This window comes from Nerophis ophidion, linkage group LG09 (genome assembly GCF_033978795.1).
Source record: "Nerophis ophidion isolate RoL-2023_Sa linkage group LG09, RoL_Noph_v1.0, whole genome shotgun sequence".
In the NCBI taxonomy this organism is placed as follows: Eukaryota; Metazoa; Chordata; class Actinopteri; order Syngnathiformes; family Syngnathidae; genus Nerophis; species Nerophis ophidion.
Window position 1 is genome coordinate 36,196,181 of NC_084619.1, and position 21,236 is coordinate 36,217,416.

The window sequence follows — 21,236 nt, forward strand, 5'->3', positions numbered from 1 at the left end:
ATTTGTTGAGGTGTTTACTGGAAATACAAAGTAAGCTTAGTAAGAGTACGTTTTATGAGCTTGTACACACACTAGCGCACTTCTCGATGATCTCATCCAGTGATAAAGAGGCAGCATTTCACAGAATGGCACTGCGATACATTCACAATGTAATGATACATTCATGACAAGTAAATGCTGGATGCACACAGTGTTACATTCCAGATAAGTAGCAGTTTGATGCGCAGTAATTGGCTCAGATGTGTAGATATCGTCATCCAAATACAACGTTCAAGCAGATTTGCATTTTGTTTTTGTTTTTTTTAAGTATTACACTTTTGGTTTGAGTTGTTATCCAGCTGCGGCCCAGTTCATTTTTAGCTTGAGAATATACCAATAAATGTGATTTGGATGAAGTGGCCCCTTTAAAAGGCACTATTGTAGGAGTTTACAATCATTAATAGTGCAGACATGTCACCCACAGGGTAATGTTTGATGTTGTGTTTTGCTGTGAATGATCTCGCTTGCTGCAAGATGGCAAAGAAAACTCGACTGATTCCTGCAAAAGAAAATGATGTTTAAAACAAGTGGCCACTCTGAAGGCTGTGCAGGTTCCATTTTGCTGTGTTGTGGGCAAAGACAGCATTGTGTGAGGTGATGTGTTATTCCAGTGATTTGGCGAACTCGGCGTAGTCTATGTAACCATCATTGTTTAAGTCATCGTCTCTCAGAACGTCGTCGATTAGATTCATTAGATCTTCCTCGCGCATCGGCTGGCTGTTTTCCCCTTTTTCCTAAATAAAGGAAAAGAAAGGAAAGTAACTGAGTACTCAGGTAGAAAAAAAGTCATAGTAGTAATGTTCCAAAACCTCTTAAAACAGCTGTATGTCTGCCAAATGTAACCTCATATTGCTTATACAGTAAAATAGGGCGGCATGATTTTGGCCACAAATGAAACCTCAAAACTACAGAACACAACAAGAGGGATGCGGGTTGCTGATGTCATCTTGTGATTTTTTTATGAAATAGGCTAATAGAAAAGGCTAAAGAAAAGTTATACATAGTGTATTTTCCGGACTATACTACATTGGTATACAAGCCGCAAACACTAAAACACTTAAAAATATTTTCTCATATATTATAGCAGCACCAGAATCTAAGCCGCAGATATATACATTGTGAAATAAGTTATCTCCACAGTTAGATTTTGTAAATGTGTATTAGTTCTTAATTGTTTCCAAACGGTGCCTGTAACACAGCAGTAAAACGGTTAATCAAACAAAACAGAAGTCATCGTCATGGACCCACTAGCTGCGGAAGCTAGCTCTCCAATCGGCTAAGCAGACTAAATGACTCCACAGTGACGTTTGGGTGGATTTGTGAAATTTCTGAAATGAATTTGTGGAACTGAAATGATACAAAAAAGAATGACATTCTAAGTTAATAATACTAACACAGACACTCGTAAATGTGTTGGCATATTAGCTAATGCTCACGACGCTAGCTTCATTAAGTTACGGTAGCACATAAGAATATGCATGAAAACACTCCAACCCACATCACACTGGTTTAGCAAGTGGGAGTAGTTTTAGTTATATTGTTAAACTTACAAACATTGATTCAAGTGATAAATAAATAATCCATATACGAGTAGTAATGCGATGGACTACTGGAAGACAGAACAACACGGTTAAAAGCACTAAATGTCATTCATGTTATGGCCAGTCAACAGATTTGGTTCCTTCGTGAATATCACAACCTGTCAGTCTTTTGATGAAATTTGACAATCTTAACCTTTAACGATTTATAACATACAAAAATAAAACTAAACTCAGAAATCAACAATAGAAAATTAATTTACAATTCTATTTCGCATTTTTAACTCGCTTTTTACGTCTCCCACTACGTTATTCCTCTATCCTCCAGCGTTTATTGTCATCAATTATGCAAATGAGCAATAGGTCTCATTTTGCAAATTTTATGACAGCCAATAAATAGCAATGTTCCTCACTTAGGAGTTGGCAACACTTGAAGATGAAGAGAGATCAGAAGAGATTGAGGACACTGAGGACGGAGATGTTGAAGAGATACAAAGTGAGAACACTGGCTCTTCTGTCTCATCCACAGAGGATGAGACAGAAGAGCCAGCAGAGAAAACAGTGGAAATGATTTTCATTTTTATTTTCTGGTTCAATAAGACTTGCATTAGTGCAGGGAGATCTGCTGGAGGAGAGGACATCAGTCTTGAAAACAAACCAAGATTAAAAACAAGCCAAATCAGTGTGAAAACGGCCATATTTCGCATCATGCCACCAAAGTCTAAGGCTTGTCATTTTCTGAAACTTGGCATCCTTTTATTTGTATCCAAATGTCATCTTTTTCATTATGCATCTTAGCTCTATTTTTGTGTTTTTGTATTGTTCATATTATATCCATGAAAAAAGCACTGTACCACAAATGACACCCAACTCACACATTGAACATCACTGGTTTACATATTTCACCAGGAAAGCAAAGTTTAACCAAACGTGGAAAAAGTTTCTCCAAGATGTGTCTTCAACTTGCTACCACTTTTAGATGTGATCAAGGTTCTGGATGTTTTCTGTATTTTGGTACTTGTAAGTACATTATCCAGAAGTCTTACCAGTACAATAGAACCGAAAGTAAAGAGTTTCCTGCACAGTTGTAAATAAAGACTTTCTGCATTGTACAAACAAGCAACAAACATAACAATTTGCACAAGGTTTTATGCACGCTCTCTGCTCACATGGTGAAAATACCATGACCTTTGCAAACGTTTGCATCTGATTACCGAATAAACAGGCAACACAAGAATCCTCTTTCACTTAGACACCTCACCTCGTTAAGTATAACGTCAAAGTCGCAAAATTGACAACCCTTCTGCTGCAGCTTATTCTCTGGCAAAGCAGCTTTGAGTGAGATGTTGTGAAGCGAACCCGGAAGTGCCAACTCCACATTTATTTATTTTTATTTTTTTCCTAAAAATAAATAAATAAAATGGTTAACACTGATGTGTGCTTGTGTTTGTGTGCGGAGCACCATATGTCTATGGGCATGACATTGAAGTGCATCCGGCAGTGGAGGCTCCTCTATAGGGTCTTGGGGCACTAGGAAGTTAAGCCCTTTACTATTTTTACCCCAGGTGGCCCTTGGCAAAGGCCTAGCACCTGACTGCCCCCAGCCAGAGATACGGTGAAGACCTCAACGGCGGAGCAGCCGGAAGACGGTAGATTTAAGAACTAACACAACGGCTGCGATGGCGGAGGAAGGCTGCAGTCGTCTTGGACTCCATGCCACTGGACCCCTGACCCGATTCTGTCAAGGATCGTATGGTGACTGTCTGTGCACCAGTCTCCCCACGTTAAACTAAGTCACGCACAAGCATCCTCCATAAAGTGATACACCCCTACCAGGAGAATCGTCATACGTTTAAGTGACCGCCAAAGATGACGATGATGATGATGATGGTCTATGCAGATTTGGAGTGAAGCGTACACTTGCTGGAAGGAGGAGCCTAGCTTGGAGCCGAAAAACATGATGGACAGGAACATCGATTTAACGATTGTCTTTTTTTAAACTTCATCCTAATGAATTTGAATTACTATTTAAAATCGATTAATCGCGCAGACCCTACTGTGAATAGATGCTTTATAATAGTTACAGCATGAAAGCTTCAACAGTCTATTTACATTTTTAAAGACAACATATAGGGCTTCACGGTGGAAGAGGGGTTAGTGCACCTGTCCCACAATACGAAGGTCCTGCCTGCAGTCTTGGGTTCAATCCCAGGCTTGGGATCTTTCTGTGTGGAGTTTGCATGTTCTCCCCGTGAATGCGTGGGTTCCCTCCGGGTACTCCGGCTTCCTCCCACTTCCAAAGACATGCACCTGGGGATAAGTTGATTGGCAACACTAAATTGGCCCTAGTGTGTGAATGTGAGTGTGAATGTTGTCTGTCTATCTGTGTTGGCCCTGGGATGAGGTGGCAACTTGTCCTGGGTGTACCCCGCCTTCCACCCGATTGTAGCTGAGATAGACGTCAGCGCCCCCCGCGACCCCAAAAGGGAATAAGCGGTAGAAATGGATGGATGGAAGACAACATATATCTTGAAAAATAACTTAAAAGTCAGGTGTTTGAGAATTACGGACCTATCAAACATGTTTCACTTTTGAAAATGAGATAAACTGAATTCTGGGTGCAAGGAATGAAAAAATTAAATGGGGAAAAAAATGTATTTAGGTTCTAGCAAACATATTGTGTTACTATATAAACCTGCACTGTCACTCAAACAATTAAACAATAAGAGGAACATTCAAATTTGAGCATGTTCAAGAAGTCCATGTTCTTCAAGAGTTAGTAAGTAGCAAATGTTTACATCCACTTCTGGTCTCACCTCAAGAAGAGCAAATACACAGAGCACAGCTTCTTACCTCTCTGTGGACATGCATAATAGCTGTAGCTAACTCCAGTCCATCCAACAGGTTGTTGCCGTCGTAATCGTGCATCTTGAAATAGTGCAGCTGAAGCTCCTGGGGCGACATTTCTTTCTCGGGTTTGTCAATGACACCCTCCAAATGCTCCATTATGTGGCTGCAAAACAAGAGAGAGGAGTTCACGCTGCTCCTGTCTGCTCAAAGTTCATCAGAATACAGCCTCAATAGTTCAGCCACATGACGGTTATGCAGACATTGCTCACTCTTTATCTTGGACCACCGCTTTGTCAAAGCGACCGTGACTCGATAAGGTGGCACCACTCTCAACCACAGGCGGCTGTCTCTGCATATGGTCCCCATGACAGTGAACACACAGCAGACAGGAGGACAGGAAAAGGAGGAGACCACATCTGCTGCTTCTCATCGTGCTGCAAGGCAAAAGGACACACATAAAGCAATGTTACGTGAAAAATGAATTCACTGCTGCTTACTGTTTAGTATTATATTCTATCATATTTTACCAGACTGTGGTACATGTACCACTAGTGGTACGCCAAAGAATCACTTGATTCAAGTAGAGTGTTTTATTTTCCTAAAATCAAACACAGTGTTACACTCCAAACTATGTGCAATGTTACATTGGCCAAAATATCAAATATACTTGTTAAATAAAACCTCTGCCTTGTTTATAATGATTTTTTAGGTCAACTATGCTACTGTATTTTAATGTTGGTTATTAAGATGGTATCTGGAGAGCCAAGTTTCTTCTGAGGTAAAAAAAAATTATTGAAATCCACTGTATTATATTATGACAAATGGACAACATGCAAGTGGAAGGTTTAGGTTAGATCAGTGCTTCTCAATTATTTTAAGTTCCAAACTTTCTCCTCTCTCCCATGCACACAAACCACAACTACATCCTCAACATGACATTGTTTCCCTATCAACATTGGAGAAAACAAAAAGTGGATCAACAGACAGCAAATGATAACTTCATTAACATAGTTGTTTGGTTTGTAACCAAAAAGATTAAAAGTGCATCAATTTGTCTGACATTCAAAAACATTTAATCCTTATTTAAACAATAACTATTTGATACTGGTAAATGTAATCAACTTAATAATAATAAGCAAATTAAAATGTATCAGCAATATTAAAACCCAGGAGCACAATAATTATAACACTTCAATCTACAAAACCAAAAATAATTGGAGAAATTGTGCTGATTTTTTTTTTAATCAAAATTTGTAGTGCACGGGTTTTTAAATCATGATACTGATAAAGCATGTTTTCGGGGTCGCGTGTGTAATCCCTGCCATCGCATGCCACCTGCCCCATTATTTGAGAAACACTACATTAGATGGAGACAGATTGAAAACATGTGAATAATCATACCCGTGTACACAATTAATAGTGCTGAAAAACATTATACGAATAATAAATCTATGGGATGCTGGCAATATTTTTCTATGCCAACCACACAAACATACAGTTGTGGTCAAAAGTTTACATACACTTGTGAAGGACGTAATGTCATGCCTGTCTTGAGTTTCCATTCATTTCTACAACTCTTATTTATTTCCTTGTGACAGAGTGATTGGAACACATACTTGTTTGGTCACAAAAAATATTCATGAAGTTTGGTTCTTTTATGAAATTATTACGGATCTACTGAAAATGTGAACAAATCTGCTGGGTCAAAAGTATACACAGCAACATACATTACCAATTTTGGTGATGTAGAAAAGTTACAATCAAATCTTATTAGTTTCATGGCATGGCCTCTTAACTTCATGTGAATGATTATGATTGTTTTGACTTCTCTGAACCCATTTAAATAGGGCTCATGTGATGCAGTCATTAGACACGGTTACAAACGCGACAATGGGAAAGTCAAAAGAACTCAGTACAGATCTGAAAAAATGAATCATTGACTTGAACAAGTCAGGAAAGTCACTTGCAGCCATTTCAAAGCTGCTTAGGTCCCATGATCAACTGTGCAGACAATTGTTCGTAAGCATAAAGTGCATGGCACAGTTTTCTCACTGCCACAATCAGGAAGAAAACGCAAGCAATCACCTGTTGCTGAGAGAAAATTGGTCAGGATGATCAAGAGTCAACAGAGAACTACCAAAAAGCAGGTCTGCAATGAATTGGAAGCTGCTGGAACACAAGTGTCAGTGTCCACAGTCAAGCGTGTTTTGCATTGCCATGGACTCAGAGGCTACCATGCAAGAAGGAAGCCCTTGCTCCAGAAGCGATTAAGGCTTATCTAAAGTTTGCTGCTGATCACATGGACAAAGATAAGACCTTCTGGAGGAAAGTCTTGTGGTCAAATGAAGGAAAAATTTAGCTGTTTGGCCACAATACCCAGCAATATGTTTGGAGGAGAAAGGGTGAGGCCTTGAATCCCAGGAACACCCGACCTACCGTCAAGCATGGCGGTGGTAGTATTATGCTCTGGGTCTGTTTTGCTGTTAATGGAACTGGTGCTTTACAGAGAGTAAGTGGGAAAATGAAAAAGGAGGATTACCTCCAAATTCTACAGGAAAACCTAAAATCATCAGCCCGGAGGTTGGGTCTTGGGCGCATTTGGGTGTTCCAACAGAACAATGACCCCAAACACACATCAAAAGTGGTAAAGGAATGGCTAAATCAGGCTACAATCAAGGTTTTGGATTGGCCTTCCAAAACTCCTGACTTAAAGGCTTACTGAAATGAGATTTTCTTATTCAAACGGGGATAGCAGGTCCATTCTATGTGTCATACTTGATCATTTCGCGATATTTCCATATTTTTGCTGAAAGCATTTATTTAGTAAAAAACATAGACGATAAAGTTCGCAACTTTTGGTGCTGATAAAAAAGCCTTGCCTTTACGATGACGTCACAAGGGTGAGGGCTCCTCACGTCCTCACATTGTCTTTAATGGGAGCCTCCAGCAGCAGGAGCTATTCGGACCGAAAAAATGACAATTTCCCCATTAATTTGAGCGGGATGAAAGATTCGTGGATGATGATATTGATAGCGAAGGACTAGAGAAAAAAATAAAAATAAAAATAAAGTTGGGACGGATTCAGATGTTTTTAGACACATTTAGTAAGATAATTCTGGGAGATCCCTTATCTTTCTATTGTGTTGCTAGTGTTTTAGTGAGATTAAATAGTACCTGATAGTTGGAGGGGTGTGTCCACAGGTGTCTTGAGGCCAGTATCTGAGGGAAGTCACGGGAATTTTAAATAAGGAATCACTGTGTGTTTGTGTGGCTAAAGGCTAAAGCTTCCCAACTCCATCCTTCTACTTTGACTTCTCCATTATTAATTGAAAACATTGCAAAAGATTCAGAATACTGTGTAATTGAGCGATGAAAAGAGACGACTTTTAGCAGTAAGTGGTGATGCGCTAATATTTCCTGACAGGAAATATTTCAACAAGAAACTCAGCGGGAAATTTAAAATTGCAATTTAGTAAACTAAACCAGCCGTATTGGCATGTGTTGCGATGTTAATATTTCATCATTGATATATAAACTATCAGACTGCATGGTCGGTAGTAGTGGGTTTCAGGAAGCCTTTAAACCCCATTGAGAACATGTGGACAATGCTGAAGAAACCAGTCAGTGTTAGAAAACCAACAAATTTAGCTGAACTGCACCAATTTTGTCAAGAGGAGTGGTCAAAAATTCAACCTGAAGCTTGTGGATGGCTACCAAAAGCACCTTATTGCAGTGAAACTTGCCAAGGGACACGTAACCAAATATGAATATTGCTGTATGTATACTTTTGACCCAGCATATTTTCAGCAGACCCATAATAAATTCATAAGAGAACCAAACTTCATGAATGTTTTTTTGCGACCAAAAAGCATGTGCTCCAAATACTCTATCACAAAAAAGTAAGAGTTGTGGAAATTATTGGAAACTCAAGACAGCCGTGACATTATAATGTCACGGCTGTCTTGAGTTACAACAGTGTTTTTCGACCTTTTTTAAGGCAAGGCACATTTTTGTCATAAAAAAAATCCGGAAGCACACCACCACTAGAAAACGTTAAAAAAATTTACTTTGTGTTAGCAAGCAAGGCTATCTACGTTGTTGCTATCCTTCTTTGTGTGGACATTGTTGATTGTCGTGTCACGTACAGATGTATTTTGTGGACGCTGTAAGTTTTTGCTGTTGTCCAGCGTTCTGTCTCTGTTTACTTTGTAGCCAGTTCAGTTTGACTTTCGTTTTGCGTAGCTTTTTCCTTTCTCTTTTGTTCATTTTGGGTTTAAGCATTACATACCTTTTTTACCTGCACACTGCCTCTCACTGTGGTCTGCATATCGGGATAGATTAATTGATTGAGACTTTTATTAGTAGATTGCACAGTACAGTACATATTTCGTACGATTGACCAATTAATGATAACACCTGAATAAGTTTTTCAATTTGGTAAGTCGGGGTCCACCTTCACAACAAACCATCCTTGTCTCACCTGACACATTTTGACTTTTACAAAGTGATGCTGCCACCTACTGACATGGAGTATTACGTGGTTACCCTGCCGAGTTTTACACGGCACAGACACTAAGCAACGGCACATTATTGGCAGATTATATAATTATTGATTTGTAAAAAAATATTTTTGGCATAAATTAGTTGAAGTTGCATAATTTTCCACGGCACACCAGACAATATCTCACGGCACACTAGTGTGCCGCAGCACAGTGGTTGAAAAACACTGAGTTACAACATATATGTTAAACTGACCATACTTCCTCTTTTCCCCGGACATGTCCTCTTTTGCGGGGGCTGTCCGGGCGGAATTTCTTAAATGCCTCAAAAGTCCGGTATTTTGAGTTAGGGTTGCGTGTACGGTATTTTTGATGTACGAAAGTTAAGAAGGGGTAAAAAACTAAACAAATTGTGAAGGTGTGTGCGCACGCAGCAGCATTCGTGAGGGAGGGACAGAGAGAGCAAGAGAGTCATGATAAACGCGCATGTGTCGCCAGGCTCCGCTTTTTATGATTGATTTATCAGAATTAGGGGTGTCAAAAGTGTGCCCCGGAGGCCATTTGCGGCCCGAAGCTAATGTTTTAAAGGCCCATACTATTAAAATAAACAAAAACATAACAAAAGTGAGAAAAAAGGCTTAAAGGTGAAATGTAATTTAGAAAAAGTTGCAATGTTGACTGATATCATTGCTCAAAACATAATATTGAATCAAAATCAATGTTATTATGAATTATTGACCTATCCAAGGTTCCCATTACATCACGTTACTTTGAAAAATATTTTTGGTGGAAAATGTTGCATATTTTGTGCGTTTGCCATTAAAAACATAGGTTTTTTTTGACAAAAAAAAGGGAGGAAAACAAACAACATAAAAATAACTAAAACATTTTGAAATGAGGGATCGATAAGAAGTTGATGTAGACTCCAGAGATTTTAGTGGTAAATATAAAATGTATGTATGCCCTGGCACACAATTATCATCATGTCATGACCCAAGCAAAACACTTTTTACACTTTTATACTGAAATAAATACACCTAAAACTTATTAAATAAAAACAGAAAAAACTACCAGCAGTGGTTAAGTTCAGATCCATGAAGAAAAGAAGAAAGTGAATGAATGTTTATAACTGAATACATTTACATAAGCATACAAATTTGTTTTCTTTTTTTGAATTATTTTTTAATGGATGAAGTAACGTTTATGACAACCTTTTTCCAAAACACAACATGGAATGTTAGATACAACAGGATAATACATACATTTATCTTTTTTTTTTCAAAACACTTACAAAAAAGTGGTACCCTAAAAATGTACTAAGGGACCCCATTTTTATGACTTGATGGGGTACCAGGGACCCCAATTTTAAAAGTTCCTAGCGCCAACACTGCTGTCAACATAGGAGAAAAAAATGTATTATTTATAAAGCAAGTTCGAGTAGAATTGGCAAATTTTCACCGAGTCCCGGCCTTGGCACGCATATATGTGTCCTCTTTTTGGGATTTCAGAATATGGTCAGCCTAATATACGTTCTTTACAAGCATAAATACACTTTTGACCACGACTCTATCTAGTTGGAATTGATTGGTTGATTGATACTTTTATTAGTAGTGTAACAAACAGTTCAGGGTGTTCCAAGTTTACAGAGAGTGAGGAGGAGTTTTGTCCTTTCAGAGTTGCCGTAGGGGTGGTGACGTAGTGTGTGTGTTGTTGTGGAGAGAGAGTTAACAAGGAGTACACATTAAAGAAGCGGTGACTACCGGACCTGATCTAATGTCTCCCGTTTATTATTTTATTCTATAACTACACTATATAGGCGAACCCAGGACACTCGGCTACATTGGTGGCAGCGGTGGGATCCTTTTAACCGCTGTGTTGAAAAAAAAAAGAAAGTTTTACACAGGACACGTGAGTTCACAGTTAGCTGCACCAGTATAGTTAGCTGCTAAGCTTCCCGGCTATTTTTTTTTTCGGACATGTGGTGTGGCGGCGAGGATCCTTTTAAGCCCGGCAGCTTGTTTGATAGACACTCACAAGCCATGAATGTCAAAGTGGATTTACCCGCCCCTTTCAGCGGCGACGGGAGCCAGAGTTTTCTCAGCTGGGCAAGGCAGTTGGAAGTAGCCGTTAGCGCGACGGCGGGAGCCGGCCGCGGCTGCGATGAGGAGCTAGTGAGGATTCTCCCGACTCGTCTCAGTAAGTCAGCTTTTCTGCTGTGGGACAGTCTCCCGGATGGGACTAAATCAGACTATGCTGCAGTGAAAGAGAGACTGGGGGCAGCTTTTGGGCAAAGACAATTAATGGAACGCTTCCGGGCCAGCCTATCTGCCCGGGTGCGTGCTCCAGGGGAGAGCTTGGAGGTCTTTGCTGCAGACGTGAGCCGGCTGGTCACAGAGGCGTTCCCGGATTATGGAGCCATCGCGCAGAGAGAGGAGAAGTTTCGGCGCTTTCTGGCCGGTCTAGACCCGGCGTTGAAGGCCAAGTGTCTTGAGCTGGGAGCGACTGACCTGGAGGAGGCTCTGCAAGTGGCGGAGCGATGTGAGAATGCCAGAGTGGCTCTACAGAGAGACTGTTTGAGTACCTACACTGCAGTGGGCCCCTCTGTGCAGTCTGTGTCAACGTCTGACAGCCTGCAGAGAGCCGTGGAGAAATTAACAGAGGAAATGTATGCTATGAAAAGTGAAATAAAAGAGATGTATGAGGAAAACCAAAGACTGAAAGCGCGCAGCATGGACACAAGGGGACAGAGGCCCCGTTCGTCTTCGGGGGGGCACTGTAGCTGTAACTGCGGAGAAAGAGGATGCCAGCTGAGATTCAACAGAGAGGGACACCGTGGCCGCTCCCCCGATCGGGACCAGTTCCCGTCCCAAGGGGGCTTCCCGTCACGGGGTTATCGCTCGGACCCCACTAGGCTGCCGGGAGGCAGGAGCCCTAGTCCGGGCTGGCGCGCCCGGCGTGAAGAAGAGCCCAGGAGACGTGGCGTGCATTTTCTGCCACAGGAGCGTAATACAGACGTCAACCATCAGGGAAACGGTCAGTAGCTGGTGTTGTGCCCCAAACACCAGCCACTCGGACTGAGGGCCCCGTATGTCAAGACTTTTTCAATGACACTACTAGCATGAAAGGTAATAACCATCCAACTTCTTTTGTAAGGGGTGTGGTTGAAGGTACAGAAGCCTTCATGTTAGTCGATTCAGGGGCCACTGTGTCACTAATTAGTGCTGATTTCCGCAAGTCAGTCCCGGCACTGAGAAACAGACCCCTGAAAAGGAACTATGTTGATACACGTGCAGTGAATGGACAGATGCTGGACACACTGGGTACTATTGAGGTCACCTTCCGTTTGGGCCCTACATGCTGGCAGCACACCTTTTATGTACTGAGAGAATCCACCCAGTGTGTCTTGCTCGGACTGGATTTTCTAAGCAGGAATCATGCATTACTGGACTTAAGAAGGGGTGTTTTACAATTATGGGACATTACTGTCCCCCTGCTCTGGGATCAGGAATTAGTCCCACAATGTTGTAACGTGTCACTAGCTGATGTCCGAATCATTCCCCCGTTAAGCGAGACTTTAGTGCCGGTAGACATTCTCTCGTCTGCGGGGACGGGCCGACTTATCACAAACTTTGAGGGTTATCTGGAGCCTAACATTCCAGAAGCAACAGGACTAATAGTGGCCCATTCAGTGAAAACTGTGAAGGGCGGGGTGACTCTGGTCCGCATCCTCAACCCTACAGGGGAAGCGGTGGAACTTAAACGGGGGCTGCACCTGGGGGAATTTTACCCGGTGGCAGAAAGTGACATTTTAATACCCCCATGTGCCCCTATCTGTAGTACAGCCACCCCGACAGCTCCTGCAGGTCTTATCTCCTTGGAGGAGTCTCCTATTTCCACAGAGCAAAGAGCTGAGCTGGTGGGACTGCTACAGGAGTTCATGGATGTGTTCAACGTGTCAGGGAAAAACACGGGCAAGTGCACCCAAGTCAAACACCAAATCCGAACTGGAGACCACAACCCCATCAAGCAACGCGCTTACCGTGCATCTCCTGAAAAACGTGCAGAGATTGAACGTCAGGTGGCTGAGTTGCTGGCGGACGGAGTGGTGGAAGAGAGCTGCAGTCCCTGGGCATCCCCTGTGGTGCTAGTGAGGAAAAAAGGGGGACAATGGAGGTTCTGCATCGACTATCGTCGGCTCAACGCAGTGACCATTAAAGACTCACACCCCCTCCCCCGAGCGGATGATAGCCTGGACGCGCTGGCTGGTTCCGTCTGGTTCAGCACACTTGACTTTTCAAATGGCTACTGGCAGGTTGAAGTAGCTGAGGAGGACCGAGAGAAAACAGCGTTCACTACCGGCAGAGGCTTGTATCAGTGGCGGGCCATGCCTATGGGTCTGACGAACTCTCCGGCCACCTTTCAGCGCATGATGGAGCTCATCTTGAGGGGTCTGCCTTGGCACATTTGTATGGTGTACTTGGACGATATATTAATTTATAGCCGTACCTTCGAGGACCACCTCGTACACCTGGAGGAAGTCCTGTCCAGAATTCAGTTAGCGGGTCTAAAGCTAAATCCCAGAAAGTGCCACTTTGCCCGGGACCACGTGGTATTTCTCGGCCATGTGGTCTCTAGATGTGGTCTCCTGCCCGACCCAAGAAACACTGATAAGGTGAGAACATGGCCAACCCCCCGTACCCCCTCAGAGGTCAGGGCCTTTGTGGGCCTGTGCTCCTATTATAGGAGATTTGTGAGTAATTTTTCACAACATGCTGCACCACTGAATCACCTGGCAGGGAAAAATGTACCCTTTGAATGGTCAGCTGACTGCGATGCTACTTTCACTCACCTCAAGCAAGTACTCACCTCCTCACCAGTGGTTACACTGCCTAACTTTTCCCTTCCTTTTAAAGTGTACACGGACGCTTCTAAGGATGCTGTTGGAGCAGTGCTGGCCCAGGAGGATGGTGGTCGGGAGAGAGTAGTAGCCTACGCCAGCCAGGCCCTCACACACACGAAGAAAAGATGGTCTACGTTTGACAGAGAACTATGGGCTGTCGTGTGGGCGGTGCGTGAGTTTAAACACTATGTGGGGATGTCGGCGTTCTCCATCATCACTGACCATCGCCCTCTTTTGGGTCTCAGACACATGGCTATTGATAATGACCCCACCGGACGAAGAAGCAGGTGGGTGCTGGAGCTGGATCCGTTCGACTGGACCATGGTGCACAAAGATGGCTCCCGCCATAAAAACGCTGACGCACTGTCCCGTCGGCCGGCAACCCCTGATCCCGTTGAGCTAGACGCTACACCAGCAGGACTGCACACGGTGGCTTCCGTGGGGGCATCGGATGGCTGCCCGTCCGCGGACGGAGAGCAGGCAGACCTGGCTTCTCGATATTCTCTTTGTGGTGCTGAGGGAGAATTGCAGTCACTACAGCGTCAGGACACAGACATTTTTACGGTGCTGGCTTGGCTGGAACAGGGCGTTCCCCGTCGGCCTCGCGTGCTCCCCCGCGGGTCTTCCGCCGGGGTAAGGAATTTATGGACTGAGTTTCACCGGCTGTCAGTTAAGGAGGGATTGTTGTGTCGTACGTCACCGCCTGCAACCGTGGGAGAGCCGCAAATTCAAGTTGTGGTTCCCGCCTCCATAGTGCCGGAGCTTCTACAACAGTTACACGGGGGGCCGGCCGCTGCCCATTTTTCCGCGGAACGTGTGTGGGAAAAGGCCCGGCAATCTTACTACTGGCCCTTCATGCTGAGAGACATCCGGCGGTGGTGTGAGCAGTGCAGAGCGTGTCAGACCCGCCGGTGCCCGGTCCCCGGGCCAAGGGCTCCCATGGGGGGATCCCAAGTTTGTCGCCCCCTCCAGAGGGTGGCCATGGACATTTTGGAGTTGCCCTTAACGTCACAGGGGAACAGATATGTTCTAGTGGTGGAGGACTACTTCACTAAGTTTGTTACACTGTATGCACTGCCCAAACAAACAGCTCACACTGTCGCTCGCTGCCTGTTTGAGGACTATGTTTTGGTGCAGGGTGTCCCCGAAATCCTGCATAGCGATCAGGGTCGCCAGTTCGAAGCAGAAGTCACCCAGAGGCTGTGCCAGTTGCTTGGAATAAAAAAGACACGCACCACTGCCTATAATCCCAAATCTGATGGCATGGTGGAGCGTCATAATCGGACTTTGATCGACCAGTTAGCTAAAATGTTGATTTCTCACGGGGGTGAGTGGGACACATATATGAAGCAGGTCGCCTTTGCATACAACACGTCTAAGCACGCCAGCACCCGGTTCACCCCCTTTTACCTCATGCACGGGCGTGAGGCCCGGGTTCCTGCAGAGACATTGCTGCCCTCTAGTGTCCTGGATTCTCGGGGCTCGGGGATCCTGACGGACTATGTGTCAGTTATGGCTGAACGGCTGGAGTCGGCCTTCAGTGCAGCCAGGCTTAATTCAGTGGAGGCTCATGAGAGACAGAGACTGTATTCTAACGAAAAGAGCTGTCATCGGGCACACAAAGAGGGCGCGTTGGTGTGGCTGAATAACCCTACTGAAAGCCGTACTAAACTGGCGCCACACTGGAAGGGCCCGTATCGAGTGATGCAGGTGCTGGTCTCTGGAGGGGAAGCGGGCTTGACATACCGCATCATCAACCCTCTGGACCTGATGGAGCGAGCCCAAGTAGTGCATCATGACGGACTGAAGCCGTACACGTTGCCTTTGCCTGCACAGGAGGTGCCTTCCTCTCCGTTAGCACTTGGGAGCTTGCCTACTGTGGAGGCTTCACCGCTTCCCCAGGTCCCACAGTGCGGGGAGTTGGACAATGGACTGTGGGGGAATTCTTTAGGGTTTAGGCCCGGACTATCTCGCAGGGGGCGAGTGGTGCGACCTCCTTTGCATCTGCAAGATTTTTGCACGTTTTGAGGGGCCAGTGTTCTATCCTATGCAATACTGTTGATCAGTTAAAAAAAAAAAAAAAAGTTGTTACTTTATGTGTGCATTAAGATGGTGAATTTTTTTCTTCTCTGTTCTATTTCCCCTTGTTTGTTACCTATTTTGTTTGTAATGAAACGGGGACGTTTCTAATTGAGGGGGGGACGTATGTAACAAACAGTTCAGGGTGTCCCAAGTTTACAGAGAGTGAGGAGGAGTTTTGTCCTTTCAGAGTTGCCGTAGGGGTGGTGACGTAGTGTGTGTGTTGTTGTGGAGAGAGAGTTAACAAGGAGTACACATTAAAGAAGCGGTGACTACCGGACCTGATCTAATGTCTCCCGTTTATTATTTTATTCTATAACTACACTGTATAGGCGAACCCAGGACACTCGGCTACAGTAGATTGCACAGTTCAGTACATATTCCGTACAATTGACCACTAAATGGTAACACCCGAATAAGTTTTTCAACTTGTTTAAATCGGGGTCCACGTTAATCAATTCATGGTAAAACCATGGGAAAACCTGATGTCAATGAAAATTGTATTTAGGAGAGCCCCTTAAGATATCATTACAGTGGATCTGACACCAATACTGAACAACAAAAACCTACATTACAATAAAACAGGAGAAGCCACTGCACTTCGTCCACATTTACAATGGTGTACAAGACAACGTCAAGAGCAACTCAACACAATTTCAAATTCAGAAACAAACACAACTTGTTTGCAAGTGGGTGGATGGATGGAAATACATCTGATTATGTTTTTTTTTTTTAAACAAGTAACGGACTTCAATTTTTTCCAGATCATTCCAATCGCGGCTTTGTGACGTTATAGTCCACAGCTTGTTGATACACTACTCGTTAGCAAGGAGTTCACATTAGCATCGCGTCCAGTACCACTGGCTGGTGAATGTATTGTATTGTAGTGGAATGCGTTTATAACATTTGCATGGTTGCGGTGTAAATAATAAATGTATTCACCTGACTCTACGAGGATGGGTCTTGTTTCTCAGCTGGAGAGTGACCACGAAAAGTCAAAGAAAATTTGACAGACCCCGACGCTTGCCGTATTTCCACAGTGACACGACATCGCATTGTGATTGGTCCAAATTGCCAAAGACAATGCAAGCGGAGCAAGATAGTTACCTCAATCTTATTTTCGAATCTACGTTTGCTTCGTATCGCCTGCATGTCATGTTCGTCGAGTTATTAGCACATCGTTTATTTACTGCAGGGTTCACCAACATTTTTGAAACTAAGAGCTACTTCTTGGGTACTGATTAATGCTTAGGGCTACGAGTTTGATACACAGGAATGTAACTGAAATAGGCTCCAGCACCCCCCGCGACCCAGAAATAGCCAATTTGCTTAATTTACCTTTAATAAATAAATCTACATATATATAAAAAATGGGTATTTCTGTGTTGGCTTCACGGTGGCAGAGGGGTTAGTGCATCTGCCTCACAATACGAAGGTCCTGCAGTCCTGGGTTCAAATCCAGGCTCGGGATCTTTCTGTGTGGAGTTTGCATGTTCTCCCCGTAAATGCGTGGGTTCCCTCCGGGTACTCCGGCTTCCTCCCACTTCCAAAGACATGCACCTGGGGATAGGTTGATTGGCAACACTAAATTGGCCCTAGTGTGTGAATGTGAGTGTGAATGTTGTCTGTCTATCTGTGTTGGCCCTGCGATGAGGTGGCGACTTGTCCAGGGTGTACCCCGCCTTCCGCCCGATTGTAGCTGAGATAGGCGCCAGCGCCCCCCGCGACCCCAAAAGGGAATAAGCGGTAGAAAATGGATGGATGGGTATTTCTGTCTGTCATTCCGTCGTACATTTTTTTTCCTTTTACGGAAGGTTTTTTGCATAAATGATGACAAAAAAACTTAATTGAACGAAGTCATAAAAATGGGGTCCCTTGGTAAATTTTTAGGATACCACTTTTTTGAAAGTGTTTTGAAAAAAAAAAAAAGGATAAACGTATTCATTATCCTGTTGTATCTAACATTCCATATTGTGTTTTGGAAAAAGGTTGTCATAAACGTTACTTTATCCACAAAAAAATAATTAAAAAAAAGAAAACAAATTTGTATGCTCATGTAAATGTATTCAGGTATAAACATTCATTCACTTTCTTCTTTTCTTCATGGATCTGAACTTTACCGCTGCTGGTAGTTTTTTCTGTTTTTATTTAATAAGTTGTAGGTGAATTTATTTTAGTATGTAAGTGTAAAAAGTGTTTTGCTTGGGTCATGAAAAAGAGGAGAAAACAGGAAAAAAAAGAAAATTTAATTTTGAAACATAGTTTATCGTCAATTTCGACTCTTTAAAATTCAAAATTCAACCGAAAAAAATAAGATAAAAACTAGCTAATTCGAATCTTTTTTGAAAAAATTACAAAAATAATTTATGGAACATCATTAGTATTTTTCCCTGATTAAGATTGATTTTAGAATTTTGATGACATGTTTTAAATAGTTTAAAATCCAATCTGCATTTTGTTAGAATATATAACTAATTGGACCAAGCTATATTTCTAACAAAGACAAATCATTATTTCTTCCAGATTTTCCAGAACAAACATTTTAAAAGAAATTCAAAAGACTTTGAAATAAGATTTAAATTTGATTCTAAAGATTTTCTAGATTTGCCAGAATATTTTTTTTAAATTTTAATCATAATAAGTTTGAAGAAATATTTCACAAATATTCTTTGTCGAAAAAACTAGATAAAATGAAGAATTGGATAAAAATATATTTATTATTCTTTACAATAAAAAAAAAAAAATTACTTGAACATTGATTTAAATTGTCAGGAAAGAAGAGGAAGGAATTTAAAAGGTAAAAAGGTATATGTGTTTAAAAATCCTAAGATCATTTTTAAGGTTGTATTTTTTTCTCTAGAATTATCTTTCTGAAAGTTATAAGAAGCAAAGTAAAAAAATGAATGAATTTATTTAAACAAGTGAAGACCAAGTCTTTAAAATATTTTCTTGGATTTTCAAATTCTATTTGAGTTTTGTCTCTCTTAGAATTAAAAATGTCGAGCAAAGCAAGACCAGCTTGCTAGTAAATAAATACATTTTATAAAATAGAGGCAGCTCACTGGTAAGTGCTGCTATTTGAGCTATTTTTAGAACAGGCCTGCGGGCTACTCATCTGGTCCTTGTTGGTGACCCCTGATTTACTGGATTATGCACAACTGTCTGTATTTTCTGTATGTAAAAACCTGGTATACGTTCATTCTGAATATGTTTATTGAACTTGCAAGCAAAATTATTTTAAAACGACGGTATCTAACTTACTTAAGTTACAATTTTTAAACCGAAATTATAAAAAGTAAACCATGTTGCCATTAGTGGTTTAAAATAACATTTTTAAATGCATGTATGTTTCAAAATTACAAATTGTATTGAAAATAAATTGATCATCGGGCGAATAGAAGGGCTGGCGTTCAGGCAGTCACTCATGGCTGTCTCATACGCACAGAGGTGCCCTGGTTAAATCATCCCTTAGCGCCCCCTTCCAATATATAAGACTTATCCCCAAACCCTGCCACCAACACAACAATATATGTTTATTATTTGTATTATTTTATTATATAATCGTATATGCTAATGGTAAGAAAAACAGAAAAAAATATAAATGAAATACAGTATTTATTTATGTATTTCTTTATTTACACACAGACATAGTTTTTTACTTCATTATTGTTTCTTTTGTTAATATCATAGTCCGCTCTGCAAAAAGGTCATCCCTCGAGGCACACCGCTTATGGACAGGGACCCACAGTTAAAATATATCATCATCCATCCATCCATCCAATTTCAACCGCTTATTCCCTTTTAAAAAAAAATTTGTGCGTGCACCCTCACATAAATTACACCGTAGGCGGTCGCCCACATTGTCCATTGCATAAACCGGTCCTGCATGCACCTACGGTACGCGCCATGCAAATAAACCAAAGCAGTCCAAGAGAAGCTGCTAACAATTTAGCTAATGTAGTGGCCGAACGTTGTAAAATCGCTATCATCAGCAACAATGATAACTAAATACAGCATATTATATGGCCAAGCTAACACACTGGACCACTGCTACATAGTAATAAAGGACTCTCATTACTCTGTATCGCTCTGCAGTTTTAGGACTCTCCGATCACTGTCTGATTCGTCGCATCCCGACCTACAGGCAGAAGTAAAACAAAAAAAACTGTTAGTAGTAGCAGGTGCAGGCCTGCTGTGTTTGTATTGGAGAGTCTCTGAAAGTGAGCGCATCAAATCTTGACAAACGCACTGAAAATGTGACATCATACATCATCTTCTGTGAGGACCTGTTGTGCAGACCAGGGGCCTAATGTTCAAAACTTGTGTACGCACAAAAACCTGCTGTACCCCCTTTTTAACGGCCTTGGTAAGATGTATCAAAATTGACGCTGCCAATGAAATGTGCGCTGTTTCTCATTTGATATCACATGGACAAAGATAAGACCGTCTGGAGGAAAGTTATGTGGTGAAATTAAACTAAAATAGAGCTGTTTGGCCACAATACCCAGCAATATGCTTGGAGGATGAAAAGGTGAGGCCTTTAATCCCAGGAACACCACCCTACCGTCAAGCATGGTGGTGGTAGTATTATGCTTTGGGCCTATTTTGCTGCCAATGGAACTGGTGCTTTACAGAGTGTAAATGGGACAATGAAAAAGGAGGATTACCTACAAATTCTTCAGGACAACCTAAAATCATCAGCTCGGAGTTTGGGTCTTGGGCACAGTTGGGTGTTCCAACAGAACAATGACCCCAAACACACGTCAAAAGTGGTATAGGAAATGTATTAAATCAGGCTAGAAGTAAGGTTTTTGAGAATGGCCTTCCCAAAGTCCTGACTTAACATGTGGACAATGCTGAAGAAACAAGTCAATGTCAGAAAACCAACAAATTTAGCTGTACTGCACCAATTGTTTCAAGAGGAGTGGTCAAAATTAAACCAGAAACTTGTGGATGGCTACCAAAGTGCCTTATTGCAGTGAAACTTGCCAAGGGACATGTAACCAAATATTAACATTGCTGTATGTGTACTTTTGACCCAGCAGATTTGGTCACATTTTCAGTAGACCCATAATAAATTCATTAAAGAACCAAACTTCATGAATGTTTTGTATTACAAACAAGTATGTGCTCCAATTACTCTATCATCAAAAAGTAAGAGTTGTAGAAAATTTGACATTTAGGACTCTACCAGCAGACTTTTTGTAAACGATCCAGTTGCAAAACCTAAACAAAAGTCAATAAAGTGAGTCTCCAGAGCTTAATGTCAAAATAACAACCTTTCACCATTTCACAACTCCTCCCACTTTCCTACACCCACTTTTGCATTTT

The 21,236-nt window shown here is 42.1% G+C and overlaps 1 protein-coding gene across 2 annotated transcripts; it reads right to left on the reverse strand.

Moving 5' to 3' along the window:
* LOC133559290 (multiple coagulation factor deficiency protein 2 homolog) lies at window positions 1–16,976 on the reverse strand. 2 transcript variants are annotated; one of them, XM_061910906.1, is made up of 5 exons: window positions 16,848–16,958; window positions 7,602–7,646; window positions 4,697–4,861; window positions 4,431–4,590; window positions 1–773 (listed from the first exon to the last, which is right to left on the reverse strand). In XM_061910906.1, the coding sequence occupies exons 3-5, from the start codon at window positions 4,855–4,857 to the stop codon at window positions 642–644; spliced, it is 453 nt and encodes a 150-aa protein (XP_061766890.1). In that variant the 5' UTR covers window positions 4,858–4,861; window positions 7,602–7,646; window positions 16,848–16,958; the 3' UTR covers window positions 1–641. The 2 variants fall into 2 exon arrangements, with proteins under 2 accessions (XP_061766890.1, XP_061766891.1); XM_061910907.1 differs by lacking the exon at window positions 7,602–7,646 and having other exon boundaries at window positions 16,848–16,976.
* Window positions 16,977–21,236: the final 4,260 nt, after the last annotated feature.

Excerpts from the sequence above, each read along its gene's own strand:
- LOC133559290 (XM_061910907.1), bottom strand. The coding sequence starts at position 4,857 with ATGAGAAGCAGCAGATGTGGTCTCCTCCTTTTCCTGTCCTCCTGTCTG. Across the intron at positions 4,591-4,696 it reads GCGGTGGTCCAAGATAAAGA|CCACATAATGGAGCATTTGG; the intron begins GTGAGCAATGTC and ends CTTGTTTTGCAG. Across the intron at positions 774-4,430 it reads TTATGCATGTCCACAGAGAG|GAAAAAGGGGAAAACAGCCA; the intron begins GTAAGAAGCTGT and ends TCCTTTATTTAG.